Genomic DNA, 24,910 nt, shown 5'->3' with positions numbered 1-24,910 from the left:
CACAATATCAGACTTGTACATGAATTGTTCTTTCTTATAGTTAGGCTTATATTAAAATAAAGGCAAAGGAAGATGAATCATTATGAAAGAGGTTTTATGAATCTACTTTAATTACATTTTATTGACAAACGTTGGCTGTATTCTGTGCTGCACAAACACGCATCAAATTTATTACTGGTTTTTCTATTATTGATATTTGAAACAATGATCCTTTGTAACTGTATTCTTTTATTGTTTGTATCTCATGCTTAGGAGTCAAAGAAATACTGACTGGTCTGTCTTCCAATAAAACTGTAAAAGTTCTGGATCTTAAGGTAAAATGAACTCATCATGCACATTCATTACCAGTGAAGCTAATGTATTTTATTATGTTATGCATTTTATCCTCAGGGGAATAACCTGACATCAACTGGAGCTGAGGCACTGGGAACCTTTTTAACACAAAACACAACACTGCAAAGGTGAGTTTAACATCTGAGTTATTTTAGTTTTCAATAATGATTTTGATTTCACTTGGTTTAACAATATTCGGTTAAGTGGTTGATATTATATTTACGCATCTGGTTACTTCTTATAAGTCTGAATATTCAAGTTCATTTTTAAATTGCAAATAAATAGTTTGTCTACATGTCAAGCTTTAAACATTGCATAGTTTTAACTTTAAACATAAACTGCTTAGTAATGAACAATTATTACAGCATCATCCATTTGTCTGGGAGAGTATAATTAAAAAAAATCTGTAACCAGATTAAAAATATGCCTTTTCTAGTGATTATTTTATTTTGATTAATCATGTAATCTTTTGTGATTAACTGATTAATAATTACTTTGTTACCTGGAAGAGCAAAAGTCAGTTCAAAGGTAATGTATTGTCAAAATTTACTGAATATAAAAACCTATTCAATGACTTTTGTTGGGTGCTTATAAGAATAAAAAAGAGTAAAGTTGAATTTGAACAACCATTACAGACATGGATGTTCATTGTACAGGGGGGGGGCACACAAAACTGAAATGTTCATACCAAATGGAAATGTTACATATTCAGGGATTAAAGACAAATAAAATCTAACTGCATCCTTCGTTATTCCATTTATTTATTTATGTGTTCCTTTAATGGAAATGGCCTCTGTAGAATAGTCCGGCCAAAGTGTCAAGGACAGTGTTAGGGAAACAACATCAAAAGTCCTCTTTGCCTTTTTAGTGCTTTTATTTACAGTGTTTCTTTAAAAGCAACACGTGTTCTCCAAAATGACATGTCAAAGCACAATCATCTTTCCTTGGCATGCACATGTTTGTAGCAGCATGGCCTCCCCTCTCCCCTTTCATCCAAACTCTCCTGGCTTTTAAAGCATGCCTCATTAGATGAGTAGCTGTTGGTGGATCGCTTCAACTTAAGGGACAAACCCACACTTCCTTTAACTACAAAACAAAGGAATTAAACTCTGAAATTTACATTAAATCATTTACACAACTAAATAAAGAAATGATGTCAATATACTTGATAAATAATCCTTACAAGTTACCAAAGAAAATAACAATCAAAGAAGAAAAATCCCCTCAGTTGGTATGGCCCAGAGATGTCTCTGGTGACATCACCAACTCAGACCATGCAGGGAATGATGATCCTGCTCACTAAACACAAAAACACATTTGGTTATACATGAAAAAACAAATGAATAGTTAATAAACAAAGACTAAATAAAGATGTTTAAATAAACTGTGTGTTGCTTTGAATTACTATGCTTTGATGTAAACTATAACTAAATGCTGACACAAACAAACCTGGGATAGTAAGTGTTTGCAAATGTTATAAAAGCAAAAGTAAGTTACAGCTAAATTAATAAAAATACAAAATAATATACTGTATGACAATAACTGACAATGGTGTGAATCCCTTCATCCACTTTGTCACAGCCTCCAACATAGATAACCCATCAATAAAGGAAATGTTGAATCTTCACTGTTTTGCAGGCTGGTGTTAGAGTGGAACGCTTTAGGGATGTTGGAGGAATCGTTTGCGCTCTTCTGTTCTGGTTTGGCTGCAAATACCGGACTGATGCAGCTGGACCTGCGGAACAATCAGATCAACCATCGTGGAGTGTCTGAGCTGGCTTCAGCCATCAAATGCAACAGCACACTGGAAGTCCTGGGTGAGAGACAATAATGTCACCGTGGCAATCCTTTGTTTCATTTGGTTACAAAGATACAGCATGTGGGATTTGACAATTCAACTATGTAGATCCCTTTAAAGTTTTATATTATGACGCAAAATGTAGTCGTCTTGGTGTTTAAAACACCCTCATCTTCCTCACTCATAAGGGTGTGTGATTTGACGATATTAGATTGTAGATCGTAGAACAGTGTGTGGCCCATACACCGCACAACCAAAGGTTTTTTACTCTGCCACATTATTTACTAGTCAGGCTCATGTCAGCATTACAGGCACAAGTACGCTGCCCCTCCCTCCCAGTGCACAGACACACGGAGTTTGAGGAGCTGTTTTCTTTCTTTGTGTATGCGACTGCCTGTCATTGGCTCAGTGCAGATCACCGTCTGTGCTCTGTTCAACTCCATCAGATCTGAATTTTGGAAGCACTGAGAGACATTTGAGGAAACACTGCATGTATTTCTCTTCTTTCACTAACTCTCTGCTCCACTTAGCAGCAGCTCACAGAATTTTTGCTGTGAATATTAAGGGTGTCCCGATCCGATATTGATGTCGGCTATTGGTTCGATATCAGCCAGAAAATGAATATCGGCTTTTATCGGACTGCATCTAAAATCTCCGATTTGTCCGATTTGTCCCTGCCCTCAATTCTTCCCACCATATAGACCCCTTAATGGCCGGAGTTTTTCAATATGTTTGATAACTTCATCATGTTACTAACAATTTTGTAGGAAAATAAATCAATAATATTGTTTATTCTGTTAAAGGTGCAGTCCGTAATTTTCAGATCCCTCCCTCCCCCTCCCTCCACGCTGCTGTCTTGCCCTGCCTCCAAAGTCACTCCCTCGACAGCAACATCACAGTAATATTTTTTTTTTTTTTTTTTCTCCCTTTGTCTGCACATGCTGTTGAAGGTTAACACTACAAGAAGTGCAATCTTTTAACAGCAATGCATATTTTGTTATTGCAATTAAATACATTTATTTATTTCATTGCATAATTGTGACCATCACCAGCTCTCCCTAGGGAAGGGTAAGAAATACTTTATTAAAGGGAGGATGTAAAAAAGAGAGGGCAGTGTTACACCAAGGTGAGGGGGTGGAGGGGGGTGGGGAAGTTAACAGGGAAGAGGGATACAAGATAGGAAATGGAATGGGTGGGGAGTAGTCGATAGATTTCAAGTGATGCGATGTGAAATTGTGGTTGTGTATATTGTGCTTATTGTTGTGTTATCAAGCCAGTTTGGTGACCAGTGTGCGGCTTAGGAATAATGGTGGTGGCTGTGAACAGAGGAAGAAGTGAGTGGAAATTCCATAAAACAGGTATTTGGGAACAACGTGTCTATGGTTGAGCCCAGTAAGAGTGTTATCCCACAGCCCAAGGCCAGTGCATCCATGACAAATGTATTTCCAAGAACCGCCACTGCAAAACCCACGAGCCGCCCCCGGGCCCGAAGAAGCAGTCAGGCCAGCAGCAAGAGCGGGCAATCTAGGGGCCCCTGGCGACCACCCCACGGCCAAGCAGCCCCCCGAACGCCCCCAAGATCCCAAGCCGAGAGGCAACCATCGCCCCCCCCATACACACCCGAGAAAGCCCCAAGGAGCCAAGGACCCAGCGCACCACGCCACCGATCCAACCCCCAACCCCCAGACCCCCCACCCCATCCCCCACCCCCCCCACCCCCCCACACCACCGCGCCCAACCCCCCAGAGAGCTCCCTGCCCGAGACCCCAGCGGAGGAGCCGATGTCCACGCCCAGCAGACGACCAGAGCCACGCCGAACGGGCAGCCGGCGGGCACCCGCCGCCGAGCCCAGAGCCAGCAGGGACCCGACCCCAGGCCAGAGGGACCTGGAACGGACGCAGCATCAGGAGCAGCCCGCCCAGGGAGGACGACCACACCCCAAGCCGCATATGGCAGCAGGGGGCCGCCGGGAGCCTCCCCGCCGGCCCCCAGGCACCCCAACCTAGCCCCCCATGGCGCCCCAAATCACCTTTTGTTGATGCCGCCCGCGCCACGGGCTTCAGTTTTTTTAAAGCCAGGGCCCCCTCCAAGGGCCAAGCCAGACTGCCTTGCTGGGATGTGGCCCCCTATTGTTGCCCCGACACCCTGCCTCACGGGGCACTGCCCAAGCAGGGGCCGTACCAGTAGGTATGCAAGGGCGCGGCGCGCGGCACCCGCCCCGAAAGACCCCCGCCCGGACCGGCCCGGCCAGCCAGCCAATCACCCCGGGCCCCAGGAGCACCCCCCGGGACCAGGACTCCCCAAGGGCCAAGCCCCCCGGGACGCACCCCCCACCCCCGCCCAGGATCCGGCCACAGCCCAGCAGGACCGCACAGCCCCGGACAGCCCAAGGCCAGCAGCCTAGGGCCCGCCGCCCCCCAGGCAGCGCCAGCCACGGAGCAGCGCCCCCCACCGGCCCGCGAGCAACCGGCGATCCCCACCGCGGGGACGGAGGCACCCCAATGGCACACATCAAGTGCGGAACAGCAGCCCCCAGCCAAAGATGCCCCGGACCCACCCACCAGTCCGCAGATGGCAGGACAGACCCACCAGGCGGCCGACAGCAACCTCCACCACCGGAACAGCTAGCGCCGCCCCCCAGTAAACAGCATCGTTCCGAGGCGCCGAGCAACCCCGCCCCAACCCCAGCGAGGACACCAGCACACCCCCAGCACACCCACCCCCCAAACCGGCGAGGCAGGCCGCCCCGGGTCCGCACACCGCGGGGCCCGCCCCCAAGGCCACCAGCCGACGAAACAAGCACCAAGCCACACCCAAGGGGAGGAAGCGCCCCCGCGCCCCACCAGGCCGACACCGCCCGGAAAGACCCCGCAAGGAAAGACCCCAGCAAAGCCCCCCCGAGACCCACCGCCACGCCTGACCGCACCATCCTGATGTATTTTTACTCTATGCAGTGGCCCAGCCACCAACAGAGGGGCCAGGCCCCCACCGGAGAGGCCCAAATATGTGAACCAACCCACCACCCTGTTATGGTGCCTCTCCATTCCCCAATGGAGAGGCACTTCCCTATCCCCTGTGTGAGTGTGTGTGTTTAGTGAATGTATGGGGTGTAATTAAAAGAAGGGGGATGGAGGGGAGCGGTGCTCCCCATCCTGCCTCTGTGGATATATATGTATGTTGTGTAATAGGCCGGAGGGTGTAAGTGAAGATACACCCTCCGGGGGGTGGCATGTTGAGGTGTGATTAAAATTGGAGGGATTAGTAGGGTAACTAGAGGTGGGAGTGCCGCCCCCACGCCACTACATAGTGACACAGGTGGCGGCCCCCTCCACCCCCAGTCCCACCATCCAGCCCCCCAAGGGTTGGGTATGGGTGTGTGGTGCATATTGTGAATGGGCCAGACCAGCTGGGAGTGAGGTGAAGTGTACATGTAGGAGGCCTGTCCGGTGTGAGCCGGGCCCGTCCGCATGGCGGGCCACGCGAGATGGTAGATGGTGCAGACGGGCAAGCGGCACTGTGGGCCCCGGAGCAGCAAAGCCGGAGACCCCCCCCACGGCACCCCCCAGACCGCGACGGCCCCGCGGAGCACGGCGGCATCACATCACAGAAATATAACATGCACTGTTAAAAGCATATTACTGCAGCGCTTCTCTTTCTCAATGTGCACACACTAATCGAGCAGCAGCAGCAGCAGGAGCAACAACACAGTGTCACTCACAGCAGCCCACACGGAGGCTGCAGTGATGGTAGCACGCACACAAACACATGCACTACAGAGTTCTAGTGTAACAATTACAAATCAAACATAATGTAAATCAAACAGCTGTAATTACCTTTCAAGCAGAAAAGTCACCAATTTCATCTTCTACTCCTCCATACACTGTAAAAAATACAGCGCTCCAGGCACTACCTTGCTATGAGCATTGCTGTGTTTTGGCCACGGCAAAAGGGGGCGGAGGCTGTGAGCAACAGCTGTCACACAGCCCATCAAACACAATCCTGGCTCTGATTGTTTTTTTTTGCTCGGTCGTGGTGCATTCTGGCAATCTGCCAAAGGCTGCAGGGGCAGCAGGGGGGCTCAATGAGTCTGTTTTTTTCACACAACCTACTGGTTTGATGTAAAGCTGTCCTTACATAGTGACAGCTTCAGCAAATATGACAAAAAGTCACTTTTATAAGAGTTACGGACTGCACCTTTAATACTGTTTATTGTAAGCAGGTGAAAAAGCTGTAAGATGAGCATGCACAGTGTCTGAAATAGGTTTCAAATGACTTATCATGTTGGAGATAAATTAATAAATGTTTCCAAGTACCAAGTAAATCTTTTTCAAGTTGGTTTCGATTATACATATTTTCATGGTTTACAGTACATACATTTTGTTACAGAACTTGTTCTTGTTTTTGTTTTTTAAGATACTCTTTATAGTTTAATTAGACACAGCTTAAACAAACAAAAACCTTAATATATATTTTTTATTGTATGGTGTTTAAGTGTATCACTTCACTTTTCACAGATTTAAGGTGGAACAACATTGGACTCCTGGGGGGCAGAACTCTGCTTGAAGCTCTTAAAAGAAACAACAACATAGTTCATCTCCAGCTGACAGGAAACAACATGCCCAGGGAAATTCTTACATCTCTTCGTAAGTTTCAAATCATTTAAAAGTGAATGAATGAATACTGTTTCCACCACGTGCTGTCCCACCTTCAGACTTTTAACTGCATGAGTTCTCTGTCCTTCTCTTTTCTTACAGAACAAGCCACAGAGCACAACGCACAGCGACGATCCACCCTGAGAGAGAGCCGCAACAAAACCCTGGTGCTCAGTAAAGAAATCCGAAGCCTGAAGGAGGAGAAAGGTCAACAGGTAGGTCGAGTCCCTTTAAGGCACAGGTTTGATCCAGAAAATCCTTACATGGGGGAAATTCCTCATAGCATATTATATTATTATTATCACCACGTTGTATTTCATGAAACTAGTACAGTGCCCGTCAGAAGAATGTATATATTGGGAGGAGCTTAAGTAGAGTTGTCAATTATGGCCAAATGAGTATGTGTTTGAAGGTTGGATGTACAACCTACTCTGTAGTGTTATAAAGGGGTTTATGTGCAGGTGTAAAGTTAAATAGTGTGTGTGATTTCCCTGGTTTAATTCTATGGGACATGTGCATAATAAATAATTGTTTTTTGTTTTTTTTTACTCATTTTCATATTTTTTTGTTTGGTGTAATTTTCTGTAATGTATGTTTTTTGTAGTAATTATGCGTATTTTTTATTTTTCTGTTGTCTTTTTGTGCATTTTTTTTGTATAATTATTGTTTTTTGTTGCCATTGTAGTGATTCTGGAGTCATTTTGTGTATTTTTGTATATTTTTTGGTGTAGTTTTGTGCATTTCTGTTGTCATTTTGTGTATTTTTGTATAAATATTTAGTCTTGTTTTTCATTTTCATATTTCTGTTTGGTGTATTTTTCTGTAATTTTTCTGTAATGTATGAATCATTTTGTGTGTTTTTGGAACCTTTTTGTATATTGTATATTTTTGTGTATTTCTGTTGTCATTTTGTTACTTTATGTATTAATATTATTATTTTTATTTTATTCATTATTCTACTCATTTAACTAATCTGGGACATGTCAGCAAATAACTAGTAGGTAATACACTATTAATTATTTTATGACAGCTGATGCACAAAATGTAAAAAAAATAAACAAAAAAAACTTCCAAATGAAATGAGTGATGTAAATGATTTAAAGTGAAAAGATATGCACATTATTTAGTGACATCAGCCATGTGATGGGCGGGTCATTCTGTTCCTCCTTTGGTTTCAGTTGTTGTAAACTGAATAAACTGGTCATAAGATCATAATGCTAACTGATTGTAAATTTTTTTTTTTTAATGTAAATTTGAATCCAAAGATGATTTGATCTTAAATGTTAATGTCTTTGTTTTGTTTGTTCCATAAATCTTTCAGGTTTTAAGTCTGATGGAGACGATAAAGAATCAGAAAGATGAGCTGGGAAAGTCTAACAGGTGAGTGGAGATATAGTTTTTTATTTGTTATCAAACCTCTACCTGCCTCCACAATACAGAAGTAAATCATGTAATCTTACATGATTTAAACCTCTTCCTGCTTCTCGACGAAGGCAGTCGCACTCTCTGTTTCTCCCTCCCTTCCACTCTTTTCTCTCCCTGCTTCTACTTTTTTTGGTCCTGTCATTCTAACAAGAGCTTCTCTCTGCGACTCATCCAAAACTGGAATAATGGAATTAATTAGTTGGTCTCTCAGTGCTATCGACCAGATTTTTTTGACAAAAAGAACCGGGGGTGGTGAACCCGCATGTTCAAGCGGGACATTTGTGGCTGGATATGCACTTGACCCTTGGAACAAGTGGCAAGTTGTGTGTCTGTCCATCCTTTCCGTGGAAGACGTGGAGGACATCTACATGATTGGAATAATGATAGTAGGCATGCTGCTGATCGGAGCTGGTGGCTTCCTAATCTATCGAAAAGTCCGTACTACGCTGACGACTGTTTTGGAAAAGCTGCCAGTGATTTCTGAAGGATGTAGCAGGGCTCTGAACACTCAGACTCATGTGTTGATCGATATCAAAAGCAAGCAAGAGCTGCTTATGGATCGTCTACGCGTTATGGATAACAACTGGGAGAAGTTGGAGGCCCGGCTTGGTTAGGCCACTCATTGAATTACAGCAGAGAGACCCAGGACAGAAGGCTATTAAAAATTGACATCGCCTGTATCAAAAACACATTGCTTATCTCCCTTTCGGCTCCCCAGCCAGCCAAGGCTAAAGCCAAGGTTGTCTCATCTCTCATCACCAGGAAGTTTCTGCAGATGGCAGCTCTTACCTTCACTCCCTCCCCCTGCTTCTCTACATTCCCACCTGGAACTGTTGATGCTGAACTGTCAGTAGCGCAGCTACAGGTCTTCAATTTCAAATGCCCTCGTCGGCCATCTTCCCGCCCCCCCTCCCATCCGTGCTGCATGAAGGCCCATTGGCAGCACGCCCATGTCCCCAAATGGCTGGAATCCTGTTGTTCTTCCCACCCGACCCGCTCCCCCAGCCCACCTCCCACCCAACCTTTCCCACGTGCCTTGTCTCGAGTTCTTTGACTGTGTCATGCTTACATTTATGTTTGCTGAGGCGTGTTTTTTCCCTCTGGTTTTACACTGCCTTGTCTTTAGGGAAATCAGTTTCAAACTGGCCATTTTTTCCTCTCACCCTTTCTCTCCTCCTGTTGTTGATCCCTTTTTCACCTAAATATGTGGGCGCCGCAAATGGCTGCTCCGGTGTGTTGATGTGTATTCTTTCGCTGCAACTACCAAGTCAAATCCCTCGTATTGTTCTAAACTGTACCTGGCAAATAAAGCTGATTCTGATTCTACATGTCTTCTCAATAGGTCAACCTCCATAGAAATCAGTAAACTCCAGGGTGCTCTAAATGAAAGGATGTCAACTGTCAGCTCTCTCACTGATAAGTAAACAGTTTCATTCTTTATTTTTATTAGGAGTGACTGCGGGGAACTTAGTGATCTACACAGACAATTCGGTTTAGCAATTTGTTTGGAACCCTGAATTTAAATACCACTTAAAGCTGCAGTATGTAGAATCCTGAGACTTGTATAGAAACAACCACGCTCCCCCTCTCTTCCCTGTTTCGAAACGTATCGTCCCTTATCAGTATCCTTGTGAATCTTTTTCTCAATAGACTAGTGACAAATGCAGGGACTTTATCTTTTGTTATTGGAAAGTTTTCTGATCTTTTAGAGACATGAAAGCATGTATCACTCGTTGCGGTGAGGACAGTAACAGGCTCACAGCCTCTCCTCCACCACAAAGCTCACACACAAGCAGCCGCAGTGATCCAGAAGAGCAGACACTCCCCTCCACATCCAGACTGAGAATGAATTGTACATGTTCTCTCCACCTTGGATATGATTCTCTTAGGTTTACAAGCAATTTATCTCATCTGTTATCACTCTCTCGCTGACTCGGTTCAGTCGAGCAGCCAATAGTGACGCCCAAAACAGCTCATGAAATCTAGTGTCATGTTCCTGGATTTCTAAAGCCTAAATATGAAGCCAAGAGAAAATCCAGAGGTTCTTTGTCCACATGTGCAAACGTCACTACACGAGCTAATAAGGGAATCAGGACTACGCGTTTTCTGTGCATCACAATCACACCACAATCCATTTAGCGTGTTTCCCTCTGATAAATATGTATAGTAGGCGGATCTCATAAGGGGAGAAAAAAAATGGGAGGGGGAAATGCAAATAAATTAATGCAATGGGCGCAATATAATATATCAATTTCTTATACTAGAAAGGTTAACTCTAGCATTTTTTTCATCTTCGCTGTGTTTTATGTCAACATTCAGTGCAGCGATGATCTGTGTGTGTTTGAACCTGAATGTGGGTCGTACCATTTTTCGGCGCATTAAACAGTTACCGCCAACAGTTCCTGGTTAACAGCCACTGAATAAGAAAATGCAGAGTAAATCATGTTTGAGGGAGAGATAAAGCTGGACGCCCGAGGCGGTACGTGTGGAGTCCAGTGGCTGCGGTGCAGAGGATGCTGCTCAAGACACACCGCACCAGTGAGCTCCTGTTTCTTTCTCTACATGTTGTGACCGTAAAACTCTTGTGTCGCGTTGTTGGCAGGAGCGTCAGACCAGAATCAGCTAAACAGCATGCGTAATTTACGTAGCGATGGCACAATCTTCACAAATGAGTGTGTGACTACTCAGGAGCTCAGACCTGCTGGATGATGCTCAGTAGATCATCTTCAAATGATGCTGACTGATTGACAGACTGTGCTGCTGTATTAGCTCAGATCAATGGCATCAACAGATCAATAGGACGATTTCTGTCGAAATCTGCCTGTTTTTCATGGTCTGATCAGAGCAAAGTTACAGGACCTGACGGAGAACCCACATTAAATTAGGAGGGAAAATATCATTAGGTTTAAAAGTTGTTTTTTTTAAAACATTTTTATTTGTTTATTTGGTTTTCTACATTATTAAATGTTTGTGCAGCAGACATAGAATTCCATCTGCCTCCAATTGAACTTCTTCAAATGTCATTTTGTGCTTCTGTGCACTCACCTCTCCACGTTAAATGAGTAAAATGTTCATTTAAAATGGGCGGTCTCAACCACGTCTACAGGTGAAGAAACAGCGCCACCAAAGGATTTAGGGATGCACCTGGTTTATTTCAGATCTTAGTGAATCCGCCCTTTGAATTACAATATGCTCAAAGGTGATTATGGATTTTTGACCAAATGATGCCAAAAAAAACTTACATACTGCAGCTTTAAGGCACTTAAATATAAACTTGATGGTCAGAGCGACTCAGTGATTAGTTTCAGAGCTGCAGGGGAGGGGCTAAACTAAAGACTGCATCATGAGGCCAATTGGCTGCAGATTGCTGATCTCTGATCCAGAGTAAACAAGGTACAATAGTGTTGGTTGCAACCGTCCCATCTTCTGATGGCTACTTCTAACATGTTAGCCTTAGCCATCCCTGAATCATGTTGTTTTGCTATTTAAACCAAACACTGTTCACTTTTAACTTTGCTCTAATGGTCTCAACCATTTAGAGTGGAATGGACAATTTACATAATGGGTTTGCAGTTAATGTCCAGCGATTGTGTGATGCTTCTATGTAAATATGAATCAATGTCTTGGAACAAGTGCCACAGCACCTATTTAAATTATTCAATATATCAAGTTGTTCAGGAGGAATAAACCAGGTCTGAAGCCAATAATGGACCAGCATAGTGAAGCTAGTGTCCCAGGGTTTCCCTTTCACATTGGAAAACAGCCATAGGGAATTATTCATACAAGATTTTGAAACCTTTAGCCTTGACAAAGAAGGCAGAGCAATTCATGATTTGGACCAGTCAACTTAAGCACTAGGTTAATATATTTGTTATTGCAACAAGGCCAAAACTAGAAATGACCATCATCTAACTTATTTTGTAAAGTCTACAACAGTTGTGATAAAAATACAAAATATATACAAAAATAAAATAAAATAGGACTAAAACGGCAATAATCTGAATTTAAACTTTAATTTTACCATTGACTAAAAGTCTGTTTTGTCCACCTTTGTATCTCAAAGTGCATCAGTAAAAAACTGTCATGCTAGGATTTTATTCTCTATCAATACAAACCTTGTTTTCAACAAAATGCCAACGTGCAATTAAATGAGAATACAACCAGTTTCTCTATTTCATCCACAGCCACTAATCTTGTATTGACCTACCTGATGATATATTTTCTTTTATCCTTTCCTTCAGATTGCGGATTGTAAATGCTGCCCTCACCCTTTCTGAACAGAAAAATCACGACTTATATGGAGAGCTTAAACGAGTAAAAGCTGAGAAAGAAGAACAGATGGTGAAGCAAAACAGAGAGAGAAAAAGATTGCAAGAGGTAAGTTCTCCTTCTGATTAAATGGCCTCTGTAGCAAAAATAAACCCCATTTCAATAAATGACTGTACTTCAGTAGTTTTTTCTAGTATCTTTTTTTTTACTGTCTTGTTACTTTCTTCAACTTTACGGAGAGAGAATGATGAGAATGTAAACCGACACCCACTAACTGATCTGTGCAGAGCCCTAACCAACTTGAAACTTACAATTCTCTGTGGTGTCGATGCTGATGTGGTATTTGCTGTTAGATTTTAACATCAGTTGTTTCTCTCTTACAGGATAGCACACTCAAAGAAGAAAAGCTACTCAGAGAAATTCAGAATCTGACTGAAGCCAATGGACTACTAAAGTATAAAGTATGAGTTTGTTTACGATAGAATAATGGACACATGTACAGAACATGACGACTCTACATATTTTCTGCCAGCTTGAGGAGATGGAGCGACGCTGTAAAGTCCAGCAGCAGCAGATCTTTGAGTTGAAACATGATCTAAGCAACAGTACGGCTGAGCTGAAGCTGCAAGCAGCTCAGGCAGGAGGTAAAGCATCTGCAACAAGGCAATGTAGGAAAAAATCCAATGTGACTTGATTTAATTTTTTTCCAGATCGTCTGATAGTAGAAAAGCAGAGGTTCAAACAAGCCCTGGAGGAGATGGATGATCTACATCAAAAAGAGGTAAAGCTCCCACACATCTACACTGTAGAGTATTACACTGGGAATTCATAATGACCACTGCATCATTTGAAGTCGATCACACTAGATCATTGTTTCTCAAATGGAGGTACGTGTACCCCTAGCAGTACGTGATGGCACTACAGAGTATAGAGAGTGGTAAATGACTGGAAATGATAAAAACTATAAATCTATTCAGAAACCACTAAATCTGTGTTTTTTAACCTTGGGGTCGAGAGATCGCCTGAAATGAATGAATTAATCAATTATTATTCTTTTTTTTTAAATTAATACAACACAATCTTAAACAACTGCATTTCTATACTTTCACTTTGTGAAAAAAACTCTGAGCTCAGACATGATCAAAAACAAATTCTTGTAAAAAATGTCTTTAGGGTCACCAGAAATTCTTGATATCAAAATGGGGTCATGATCCAAAAACATTGGGAACCACTGCACTAAATGTGTTTCTTTCCACTTATTTACAAAATGAGATACTTTAAAATGTGTGTTATCACTCATTCATTCCATCATTATGCTCTACAGTTGTTTTTCATAGTGTTCTGAGCAAAATGTTGTAGTCAGACAAATTGGGTACTTGGATTCAGAAATAAAAGAAATAAGCTACCTGAGCCACAAATGTTTGATCACCACTGCACTGGATGGATGGATGGATGGATGGATGGATGGATGGATGGATGGACGACGGACAGAAGGATGGATGGATGAATGGACGGACGGATGGGTAGATGAATGGATGGATGAATAAATGGATAGATGAATGGATGATAGATAAGTGGATGGATGGATGGATGGATGAATGTACGATAGAGGAATGGATGAACAGACGGACGGATGGATAGATGAATGGATGGATGGATGGATAAATGGATGGATGAATAGACGAATGGATGGATAGTTGGATGAATGGATGGCTAGATGGATGGAATGGATGGATGGATAGATGAATGGATGGATAGATGGGAGGATGAATGGATGGATGGATAGATGAATGGACGGATAGATGGGTGGATGGATGGATAGATGAATGGATGGATAGATGGATGGATGGATGGATGGATAGATGAATGGACAAATAGATGGATGGATGGATAGATTAATGGATGGATGGATGGATGGATGGATGGATGGATAGATGGATGGATGGATGGATAGATGAATGGATGGATAGATGGATGGATGGATACTTATGCATCTCCAGGAGAAATTCACATAATCACTACCTGTTCATGAACCTTTTCACTCTGGATGAAGTACAGTGGTTAGGACTATCAGTCCCTGACTTTGACTCCCTGGGTGGACTTAGGCCCCTTTTCCACTTTATTATGGAAGCATGTTTTAAGGTCCACAGACAGCTTGTTTGCTTTATCATTGAAGCTTTCTCTAAATATTGTTTTCAAATACTGAGTAGCTATAGTTTTTTTTCTGGTTTCCCACACAAACATCCAGCCCTGAAAAGCCCCTATCCAGCTTGTTTTATCGTCATACACCAACACATTCAGATCTTGGGCATCCTTGTCTTTTACTAATATAACTAATTACAAGTGTATAGTAGAAGCAACAGATATGTAATTACTAGAAAGGTTTAATAAATGTCGGATTCTAACCATAGGGACTTACATTTACAGGTGAAGCATGTCAATCAGCGCCTTGAAGAGACTGAGAAAGCCCTAGAGGAGTCCATCTTTAAGATGAAAAGACAGCGAGTACAACTTGAAGAGGTCAGAGCTTTGACTTGTGTTGACTTAACCCATTCTGAGGTCTTGAAGTTTTCCAGAATATCCAATTTATTAGGGTCAGTGACTAGGAGAATACCAACTAAAAGATTGCACAGAGGGTAAATGGATACGGAATACCAAAGTTTTTGCGCGCCTGCAGTTACGCGCTTCTTTCCTACACGTATTCTCCGGTCCAGGTTCCTAACACGCCCACCGCGCGTAAGCAGCCAAAAAGCGCGTATGTGTGACAGTCACAGTTAAAATCTCTCTCCTCCATCATCATCATCATCACCACCATCATCATCATCATCGCTGTAAAGCGTGACTGAGTTAGATGCTGGAGATACGAGGAAATAACGTGGCCACAGAGCATCCTGTTTTAATACAGAGTGATGTTTACAGCGAAACAGAACTATTGGCTTCCATAATATGCAGTTTTAAATATAAATTGTTGAAAGTGACCTGAGCTGAGCCTCATTAGAATATGTGTGGGAACAGTTTCTGGTCCATCCTCATCCGCATATGACAGCTTGTTTCACTCTGTAGTGGATCAAACTGTGACTTTACATTAGACATTGTATGAAAATAGTTGAATCACTGTGACTAATGTGGACAGAAGTCTGCGTCTGTCAGAGTTTTAATTAGTCACGCAGCAGCAGCTGAGTGATCACAGCTGCTGCTGCGCGACACACGAGTCCGTGTGGCCTCAAATTTAACTGAGTCCATATTTCTAGTGCAATATAATGTTTCACCTTATCGGGGCGCTGTACTTATTCCAGGGTTAGGAGCGCGTTAGAGGAAAAGGACTTACGCACACCGCAAGATCAGATTTGAATGGGAACACCCACATTTCAGGGCTGCTCCACCCACAGTGCGTAACTGAGATGAAGACGCGCAGCGACTGACTTAAAGGTGCAGTCTGCGACTCTCAGATCCCTCTCTCCCCCTCCCTCCCCGCTGCTCTCTTGCCCGGCCTCCAAACTTTCCAAAGTTCCTCCCTCAGAGGAGCTAACAAGCTAACGTTAGCCAGACAGCATATTACTGCAGCGCTTCTCTCTTTCTATGTGCAAACAGCACACCAACCTAGCAGCAGCAGCAGCAGCAGCAGCAACAACACAGTGTCACTTATAGGGATGTAACGATTCACTCAACTCCCGATACGATTCGATTCACGATACTGGGTTCACGTTACGATTCTCTCACGATTTATTTTACAAAATGGGACTGTAGACAAATTTTTTTTTTTGGGAAAAAAACTAGAAAATACTGTATTATTTTCCTTTTATTTTTCATTGTCAAAAGAATTCCTTGATAAACTATTCAAAACAATGCAATTTAACTAAAAATAAATCTTGAATGAAATAAATAAAGGAATAATACAAATGAAAATGAAGCCTATTAATTTAAATTCTGGTTCTAAAATAAACAATGCAAAACTGCATAATAGTTCTTTTTTTTTAAAAGTGCAACTGAAAATGTATTTTGTGCCTTAACAATTGGACTTTAAAAAAAAAAAAAAACGTGATTGCACTAATTTACGTCATATTTGTTTGGACCAGCAGAGGGCGCTGGTAACCCAGTGGTCGGTTGGCATGCAGATATCTTGCAGTGAAGAAGAGAAGCTATGCTAGCAGACAGAGCTAATAGAAAAACATGACTTTTACAGATATTCAAGTAATATTACAGATATTCTTTCAGTGCTAAAGGGGTAATGAATCATTTATCAACATATTTAAGAGTAGAAGGCAGCCAGAAAGAAAGTATTAGCAGACTCCGCCTGCCGCCTACACTTGTGGATAAAAAAAGTACTGCGATTCAATTTTCAGAAAATCGATATCAACCGTGATACCTATGAATCGATTTTTAACTGCCTTACGATTAATCGTTTCATCCCTAGTCACTTAACAGCAGCTCAAACGGAGGCTGCTGCGCGCACACAAACAACACATGCACTACAGATTTCTAGTGTAATAGTTACAAACCAAACATAATGTAAATCAAGCAGCAGTAATTACCTTTCTAGCAGAAAAGTCACCAATTTCATCTTCTACTCCTCCAGACCATACACTGTAAAAAAAGACGGCGCTCCAGCACCGGGAAAGGGGCGGAGTCTGTGAACAACAGCTGTCAGACAGCCCATTAAACAAAATCCTGGCAATCTGCCAAAGGCTGCAGGAGCAGCAGGGGGGGATACAATGAGTCTTTTTTTCACACAAACTACTAGTTTGATGTAAAGCTGTCCTTACATAGCGACGTTGCAGACTGCACCTTTAAGTACGGCTTTTTGGACTTATGCGCATGGGAGAATAGAGCCTTAAATGAGAAGTAATTCACTCTTGTTTCGCAGTAGCTGATACTTTATTCCCGGGCTCACCTGGACGTTTGCCTGGCTGCAAGGTGGAGGCAAAAACGATTTGTGGGTCGAACAGTTAGTGTGTGATTGTTTAATGACTTAAGACGAGATGTTTTAGGTCAATTGTGTGGATGCGTTAGTGATTGCAGGGGATCTGGGGAAACTAAATGGTTAGACTAGTAGGTACGCTAACAGGCCAATGACTTTGATCAGCAAAACCAAATCGTGGTGAAGTGTACCAAGCAATGATCTAATATGTGGATTAAAACACACACTCAACAGGGACAAACAGACTGATCTGAAAACTTATTGACGAACGGACAAGAAATTAATAAAAAAGACTCAAGCCTGTCTGCCAATATTTTCTCAATATTAACCTGGAGATTCAATGAAACTTGACAAAGATAACTGGACAAACTCAGAATAGTATTTGCTTTTTAATTAATACCTTACACAGAAAGATGCAAACTAATAAACTGTTCTGCACAGAAATAATGTGACCCTGCAAAAGATGTGTGTGTGTGTATACATGAAGAATGTCCGTGTTCTGTGTGTATGTGTAAATTAAATACTTTCCTAATTCTCAGCCTATCACAGTGAAATCAAGCATGTTTTTCTGATGGAGTCTTCTTGTGCACAGTGTAGTACAAAGATATGTCACAACTTTGCCTGTACTTTTATTCCTCCAGTAGTCGTAGTTTTTGTGTGTGTTGTAGGAGCTGAGTAAAGCTAAATCAGCTGGTGTGGCAGAGAGGACTCGGTCAGAAGAGGAGAGAGGAAGAGTCCAAGCTCAACGTTGTATGGAGAAGGTAGGTTACAATTAGTTATTACTTAATCTCAGATTATAAAATTATTAAAGCTAATTTAAACAGCCTTTCAATGTAAATACAATATCAGAAACTTGAATACATGGTAACAGTACAGTCGAGTATGACCTTGAAGGACACAAAATGACCTCTATTAACCAGAGGAACAAGAGTGGGGGAAATATTTATTAAATTTCTACGTGAATGCAAAATGACAGGTTAGACTCAAACGCAAACCAGTACAGTGCCATACAGTGAGATAGGAATGTGCTTATGTGCAATTGAGTGTTGGTATGCCTTGTTTTGTCAAATAGTGATGTAAACACTGGAATCTATGACTTTGCGTCAATCCGGCTGAACATTGCTGCTTCTCATTGATTGTATTTTAAATGCATTTTAAGAAAAGTGCACATATATTTTTATTGGTAATGTATTATACACATTTATGCTTTATGCATGGGTAGTACAGGTAAATTTTAAAAATAATAGCAGATTTATTGATCTGTAATGCAGACACATGATGAGGTGTCAGTGGTAGAGTAATAGAAAAATGGGGTTATTTTTGTGTGTGCGTATTTTAAGCATCTAAGTCAATTCGTGGCATGATGCAAAAATTAAATATAGTTTGTATTTTTGACTTGTTCAAGGTCTGTATATTTTTACTAAGACAACTCAAACACAAACCTTCAATTATTATTATTATTATTATTATTTATTTATTTATTTATTTATTTATTTATTTATTTATTTATTTATTTATTTATTTATTTATTTTTTGCCACATTCTGTTATTGATATTATCAGTTCACACAGTGTTCTCTGTGCAACAGGAGCATGTGACTGCTTTAGAGGAGAAGTTCCAATCAGTGGAAACATCTCTGAAGGAGACCCAGGAGTATTGTTCACAGCAAAAACAGACCATCTCTGATCTACTGGCCACAAAGGGCCAGCAGGGCATTGAAGTGGACAGACTGCAGCGCAGGATAGAGGTGCTCCAGCAGGTAAGGTTTCACCAGTTTAGCACAATACACGGTCTTAAACTATAATGTTCCCGTTATTAAACTGACCATGGTATTGGATCATGAGAAATGCAAATTTGGACACTAAGGAGAAAGATGTTGAATCTATGTAACCTTTACTCAAGCTGTGTGTGAATTGCTTTAAAGTAATACTTCACAAAAATGTAAACATTAAGGTCAACTCAGAATTTTTATTTGATAGCAACCATTTGCCATTTCCTACTGTTCAACTATATCTATAGAGACATACAATGGACTGCTGATGGCTAAAGGGCATTTACAATAGTAAGAAAAAGGCAAAAGCAGGACACTATAATATCTTAAGCTTAGGATCATTTACATATTACTTAAAGAGTAGCTAAACCCAAAAATTGCTTTTTCCTAAACGTGACCAAATTTACAAGTTCTTGTAAGAATAATAATAAACAAGACAACAAAATACTGCTTAAATTTCCTAAAACCTTCTTGTAGTATTTTATCTGAAAGGACCACAATAGTTTTTTTCAAACTTGAGGTCATGACCTGAATCACCTGAAATGTCTAGTAATTAATTAAAAACATTAACATGTTATTATTATTTCTCAAATTATAAAACCACACACAATCTTAAACAATTGTATTCTATACTTTCTTAACTATATATCTAGTTCAAATAAAATGCAGTATAAAAATATCTGAGCTGGGCCATCTTTTCATTTGTCACTCTGGCTACTCTGTATTTTTAGATAGATAGATAGAAAAATAGATAGATAGATAGTTTTATTGATCCCTCAATGGGAAAATGTACTGTCATGGCAGCTCACATCAGATATAGTGCAGTAAAAAAGACAACACAGAGAAAATCCAAAAGACACCCGAAAAATAGTGCAATGATGATAAAATAAGCAATACAATAACAGATGCTATATTTCTCTCTAATAAATCAAGGAAGTTCTGCGTGTGTGTGCGTTTTTTGTGGAGTGAATTTCTGTCTGTTCGACCTGAAACTTTTTTGACTGCTTGCACATAGGTTGAGTGTGTGCATGCATTATTTTCCAGAATCACACTACAATGGCAACACAAAACAATAATTATACAAAAAATGCACAAAAAGACAACAGAAAGATACAAAAATACACATAAGGACTCCAAAAAACATACATTACAGAAAAATGCACCAAATGAAAAGAATATAAAAATGAGTTAAAAAAAAACAACAAACACATTTATTATGTGCATATCCCATAGAATTAAACCAGGGAAATCACACACACTGTTTTACTTTGCACCCACACATAAACCCCTTTATAACACTACAGAGTACAGCGTATGTTCACCTCTTTGTACATCCAGCCTTTAAACACGTACTCATTTGACCATAATTGACAACTCTACTTAAGCTCCTCCCACTATATGAATACATACTTCTGATGGGCACTGTACTAGTAAATAGAAATAGAATAAAATGTATAAAAAGAATAAAGGATACAGATATATACATATTTACAGGTGGGGGCATGGAGATATATTTACATATGTTACAAGGACAGAAGCCTCAGACTGTTTAGTTGTACAGTCATACAGTGGTGGGAATGAATGACCTGCAGTAGCGCTCAGTCCTACACTGTGGGTGTTTCAGTCTACCACTGAAGGAGCTGCTCAGACCCTCCACAGTCTGATGCAGGGGGTGAGACGTGTCGTCCATGATGGATGTCAGCTTGGCTACCATCCTCCTCTCACCCACCTCCTCCACTGGGTCCAGTGAGCAGTCCAGGACATCACTGGCCCTCCTGACCAGCCTTTGAAAACAAACATTTTCAAAGGCTAAATTCTAGGAAAAAAATGCCTCTAGAGTCGCCAGAAATTTGTGATATATCAATATTGACCCAATAATGTTGGGGAACCACTAGATTAAATTGGTTCAAAATTGGTTTTCATTTGTTTTTGTGTCTCTAGGGGGAAGCATAAAGTTGAAGAAGTAAAACATATTGTTATAAGTCTGTTCACAGTAGGGTTTTAGTGTTCCTTATATCTTATGTTTTACATATGCAGACCTTATCTGTGATTTCCAAACATCAGCCTTGGATGGTAGCAGCAACTGAGACAAGCTGTTGTTCTGCTTTTACAGGAACTGCTGAGTAAAGACCAGGAGAGAATGGCTGAAGTGAGCACAGTGAGGATGGAGAAGCAGGAGGAACTCAGACATTTACAGACAGAGCAGGTCGGACTCTTAGAAAAGATCAGCACTCTGGAGAGAGAATATAAAGGTAAACACATCATACATGTCTCCATCAACATCTAACATATTCAATAATTAATCTAATTATTCAACAATTACACTATAACCTAGGCTCCCAAAGTGGGTACGGGTACCCCAGGGGTATGCAAATTGTCATAGGGAGTACGTGAATGAAAATTAAAAACACTATGACAACATTGGAAACTAGAATATAAATAGAGCAGCTAATGCTAATGCTAATGCTAGGCTAATGCTAAGTGAATGTTAATGTTAGGCTAATGCTATTGCTAGGCTAATGTTAATGATAGGTTAAAGTTAATGCTAGGTCAATGCTAATGCTAGGCTATTGCTATTGCTAGGCTAATGCTAAGTGAATGCTAATGTTAGGCCAATGCTATTGCTAGGCTAACGCTAATGCTAGGTTATTGCTATTGCTAGCTTAATGTTAATGCTAGGTTAATGTTAATGTTAGGTTAATGCTATTGCTAGGTTAATGCTAGGTTAAAGTTAATGCTAGGCTAATGCTCTTGCTATGCTAATGTTAATGCTAAGTGAATGCTAATGTTAGGCTAATGCTATTGCTAGGCTAATGCTAGTTATTGCTATTGCTCGGTAAATGTTAGGTTAATGTTAATGCTAGTTTAATGTTATTGCTAGGCTAATGCTAATACTAGGTTAAAGTTAATGCTAGGTTAATATTAATGCTAGGTTAATGCTATTGCTAGGTTAATGCTAGGTTAAAGTTAATGCTAGGTCAGTGTTAATGCTAGACTAATGCTCTTGCTATTCTAATGCTAAGTTAATGCTAATATTAGGCTAATCCTAATGCTAGGTTATTGTTATTGCTCGGTTAATGCTAGGTTAATGTTAATGCTAGGTTAATGCTATTGCTAGGCTAATACTAGGTTAAAGTTAATGCTAGGTCAATGTTAATGCTAGGGTAATGCTATTGCTAGGCTAATGTTAATGCTTAGATAAATGCTAACTAATGCTAATGCTAAGTTAAGGCAGGACTATGTGGGCCAGCACCTGCATCTTCACTTGCATTTTCTTCAGGCAATGCAAATATTCTAGTTATTATTATGTATTATTCCTCAACAGGATAATTAAATATGAGGGGCAAATTTCACTGTAGTTCTAATTTTGTATATGACATTATGTTTATTAAGTGTGCAGGAGTAGGGGGTACATGGCTTCAGGTTAAAGGTGTGAAGGGGTACGGGACTGTGAGAAGTTTGGGAACCACTTTACTATAACATTCAGCCGTGCATTGAATATGCTGTGGCTTTCTCTGTAGCTTTTCTTTCTCCTTGTCTTGCAGTTCTTTCCACTAACCATAACGAAACACTCCAGGACAAGGAGCGACAGATATCCTCCTTCCTGGAAAAGCTTCAGCTCAAGGAAGCAGAGATCCAGAGGATGAGGGAAGAAGAAGCCCACAGAGCCAGTCAACTGCAGAATGCTATTCTCACGTACATGCAAGGCTCCCTCAAGAAATAAATGACACATTAATACAGAGGGAATTATTTTTAAAAGGTGCTGGACTGGAGGTTCCTCCCCACATGGTTGTTCAGGCTATACACCAAGCATAGGAGATGGGATGAAACTTCCAGGAGTAATTCAAGAAGATAGCTCCATAAAGGTGGCAACGTCATACAACACACTCCATTGTCACACACACACACTGGTTACAAAGGCTGAAACTTCTCTACATATGAAACATTTCCACACTATCTGACTATTTCCTTAATTTCACTCTTCTTGGTCTTCTGAAATGTCCTGAAAAGTAAAAGCATACTTAAAATCATTCTGCACATATTGTTTATTATTAGTGCTAATAATAACAGCACTGGTAAAAGGATTGCCAGTAAAAACAAATACTCCAATAAGCATTTTTAAATAGCAGCTTGTTTAATTTTAGGTCCAACCAGTGCAACTATTTTTCCTGAAACTATTTTTTTCAGAGGTATAAATATAAAGTCTAATCACTGTAAAACAAGACAAAATATTTTTACACTGTAAAAAATCTTTTGAATTCTATATTTCTAAATCACACCTTAAACTCCAAGCTAGAACAAACCCAGCTGAAATATCTGCTGATAAATACCGTTACACAAATTAAAATGTTTTATTTTTCAGTTAAAATATGAATTTCTGAATTGAAAATTGGCGATTTCTTCCCAAAGCACTGATTAGTCTGTGACTGAATGTTTTGGACCGTGTTGTAACCCTCTTAAATGATGCAAACCTTTTAATCCTGAGCTATCAGATAAGAAACAAACTGTGGCCAGGTTTAGGTTCTGAACACACACACAGACAGGTTTTTAATTTAACTAACTGTTATTGTCCAGCTGATATTGTGCTCAATTAAAAAATAGTTGGAAAAATATGAAAAAATAAACTCTGATATGATGATTATGAGTGAGTTAACTGAAAGTGATGACATTGAAATTTTTATAATTTTTTAAAAACGGTAACTGATACATATTACATTGATATATAATATTTATTAAATACTTATTACATTGTTAGACCATTGATCTGTAAGATATTTCCTAACCTCTGTTAGTGTGTCTTTTTATCCTCCAGGGTAGATTCAGTCTTGGGTATTATTTGAATACAAAACCCACCATTGATGCACTCTCATTAAAGCCTTTCTCACAATGGAAATTAAAAAACAGAAACTGGTTTTATTTATTTATATTATTTTACAAGCTTTAAAGTGGAGATTTGTAGAAAAACTGTTTTATTGCTGCTGGGTAAAGGAATTAATTTTTTTTTTTCAATAGCAGCTCAATTGTTTTTATGCGCTACCAAAAATGTTTGCACTTAAACAAAAATTATAATTAAAAAAAAAATTGCTCTAGGTTTGTATAAAAGTTTACCAAACACTACTTTTTAACTTGTTTTTTCCTATTGCAGGTAAATTGCAGGTTTTTTTTTTTTTGCATCAAGCCCAAAAAATTATTACAAAAAAAACATGCTTTAGGAAAGTAGGAGGATTTCAAACTTAAAACGGGCATCAACTCCAGCACCTTATTGTCCACCAGGGTTGGGGTCAAATACATTTTTCAGTTACAATTATGTTTTCAATTACCCATGTTCAATTACAATTATTTTTGTATCCTCAGAATGTCAATTACAATTTCGTTCTCACTTACTAAAGTTCAATTACAATTAATGACAATTACTGAGCCTGCAATAAATAACCTAATAAAAGTTAACTTTCCTCTTGTGTTTGCTTTCTGTTAACACCTGTTATGATAACAGGTCCTAAATCAGCTGTAAAATACACTAAAAACAAATATCATGTAATGTATTTTCTGTCTATTGATTACCTTGTTAGGCTTCCTAATCAATGAAAATATAGATTTTAATATTTTTGATGTGGGTGTCTGAGCCTTTTTTGTGTCAGTATACCCCTAAATTTAAATTTATTTTTAAATGGTACCATGTGGGAAAACTTGATATAAAACACATTTTAATAATTGTTTACTACATATGTGTAGAGGTGTAAAGA

At 40.3% G+C, this 24,910-nt stretch overlaps 1 protein-coding gene across 1 annotated transcript in view; it reads left to right on the top strand.

The window, feature by feature from the left end:
* Positions 1–24,125, top strand: part of lrrc45 (leucine rich repeat containing 45) — a 30,507-nt gene extending 6,382 nt beyond the window's left edge. The window contains exons 3-18 of the mRNA XM_028476975.1: positions 253–314; positions 391–461; positions 1,972–2,150; positions 6,646–6,774; positions 6,886–6,998; positions 8,105–8,163; positions 9,551–9,628; positions 12,450–12,585; positions 12,861–12,938; positions 13,010–13,121; positions 13,188–13,258; positions 14,905–14,997; positions 18,064–18,156; positions 18,984–19,154; positions 21,280–21,418; positions 22,712–24,125. Of these exons, the coding sequence (XP_028332776.1) occupies positions 253–314; positions 391–461; positions 1,972–2,150; positions 6,646–6,774; positions 6,886–6,998; positions 8,105–8,163; positions 9,551–9,628; positions 12,450–12,585; positions 12,861–12,938; positions 13,010–13,121; positions 13,188–13,258; positions 14,905–14,997; positions 18,064–18,156; positions 18,984–19,154; positions 21,280–21,418; positions 22,712–22,890 (1,763 nt within the window). The 3' untranslated portion in view covers positions 22,891–24,125. The remainder of the gene's footprint in view (positions 1–252; positions 315–390; positions 462–1,971; positions 2,151–6,645; positions 6,775–6,885; positions 6,999–8,104; positions 8,164–9,550; positions 9,629–12,449; positions 12,586–12,860; positions 12,939–13,009; positions 13,122–13,187; positions 13,259–14,904; positions 14,998–18,063; positions 18,157–18,983; positions 19,155–21,279; positions 21,419–22,711) is intronic.
* Positions 24,126–24,910: the final 785 nt, after the last annotated feature.

The sequence above is a fragment of the Gouania willdenowi genome, chromosome 19 (assembly GCF_900634775.1).
Source record: "Gouania willdenowi chromosome 19, fGouWil2.1, whole genome shotgun sequence".
NCBI classification, from domain to species: Eukaryota; Metazoa; Chordata; class Actinopteri; order Blenniiformes; family Gobiesocidae; genus Gouania; species Gouania willdenowi.
This window is presented reverse-complemented; position numbering and strand designations above follow the sequence as displayed.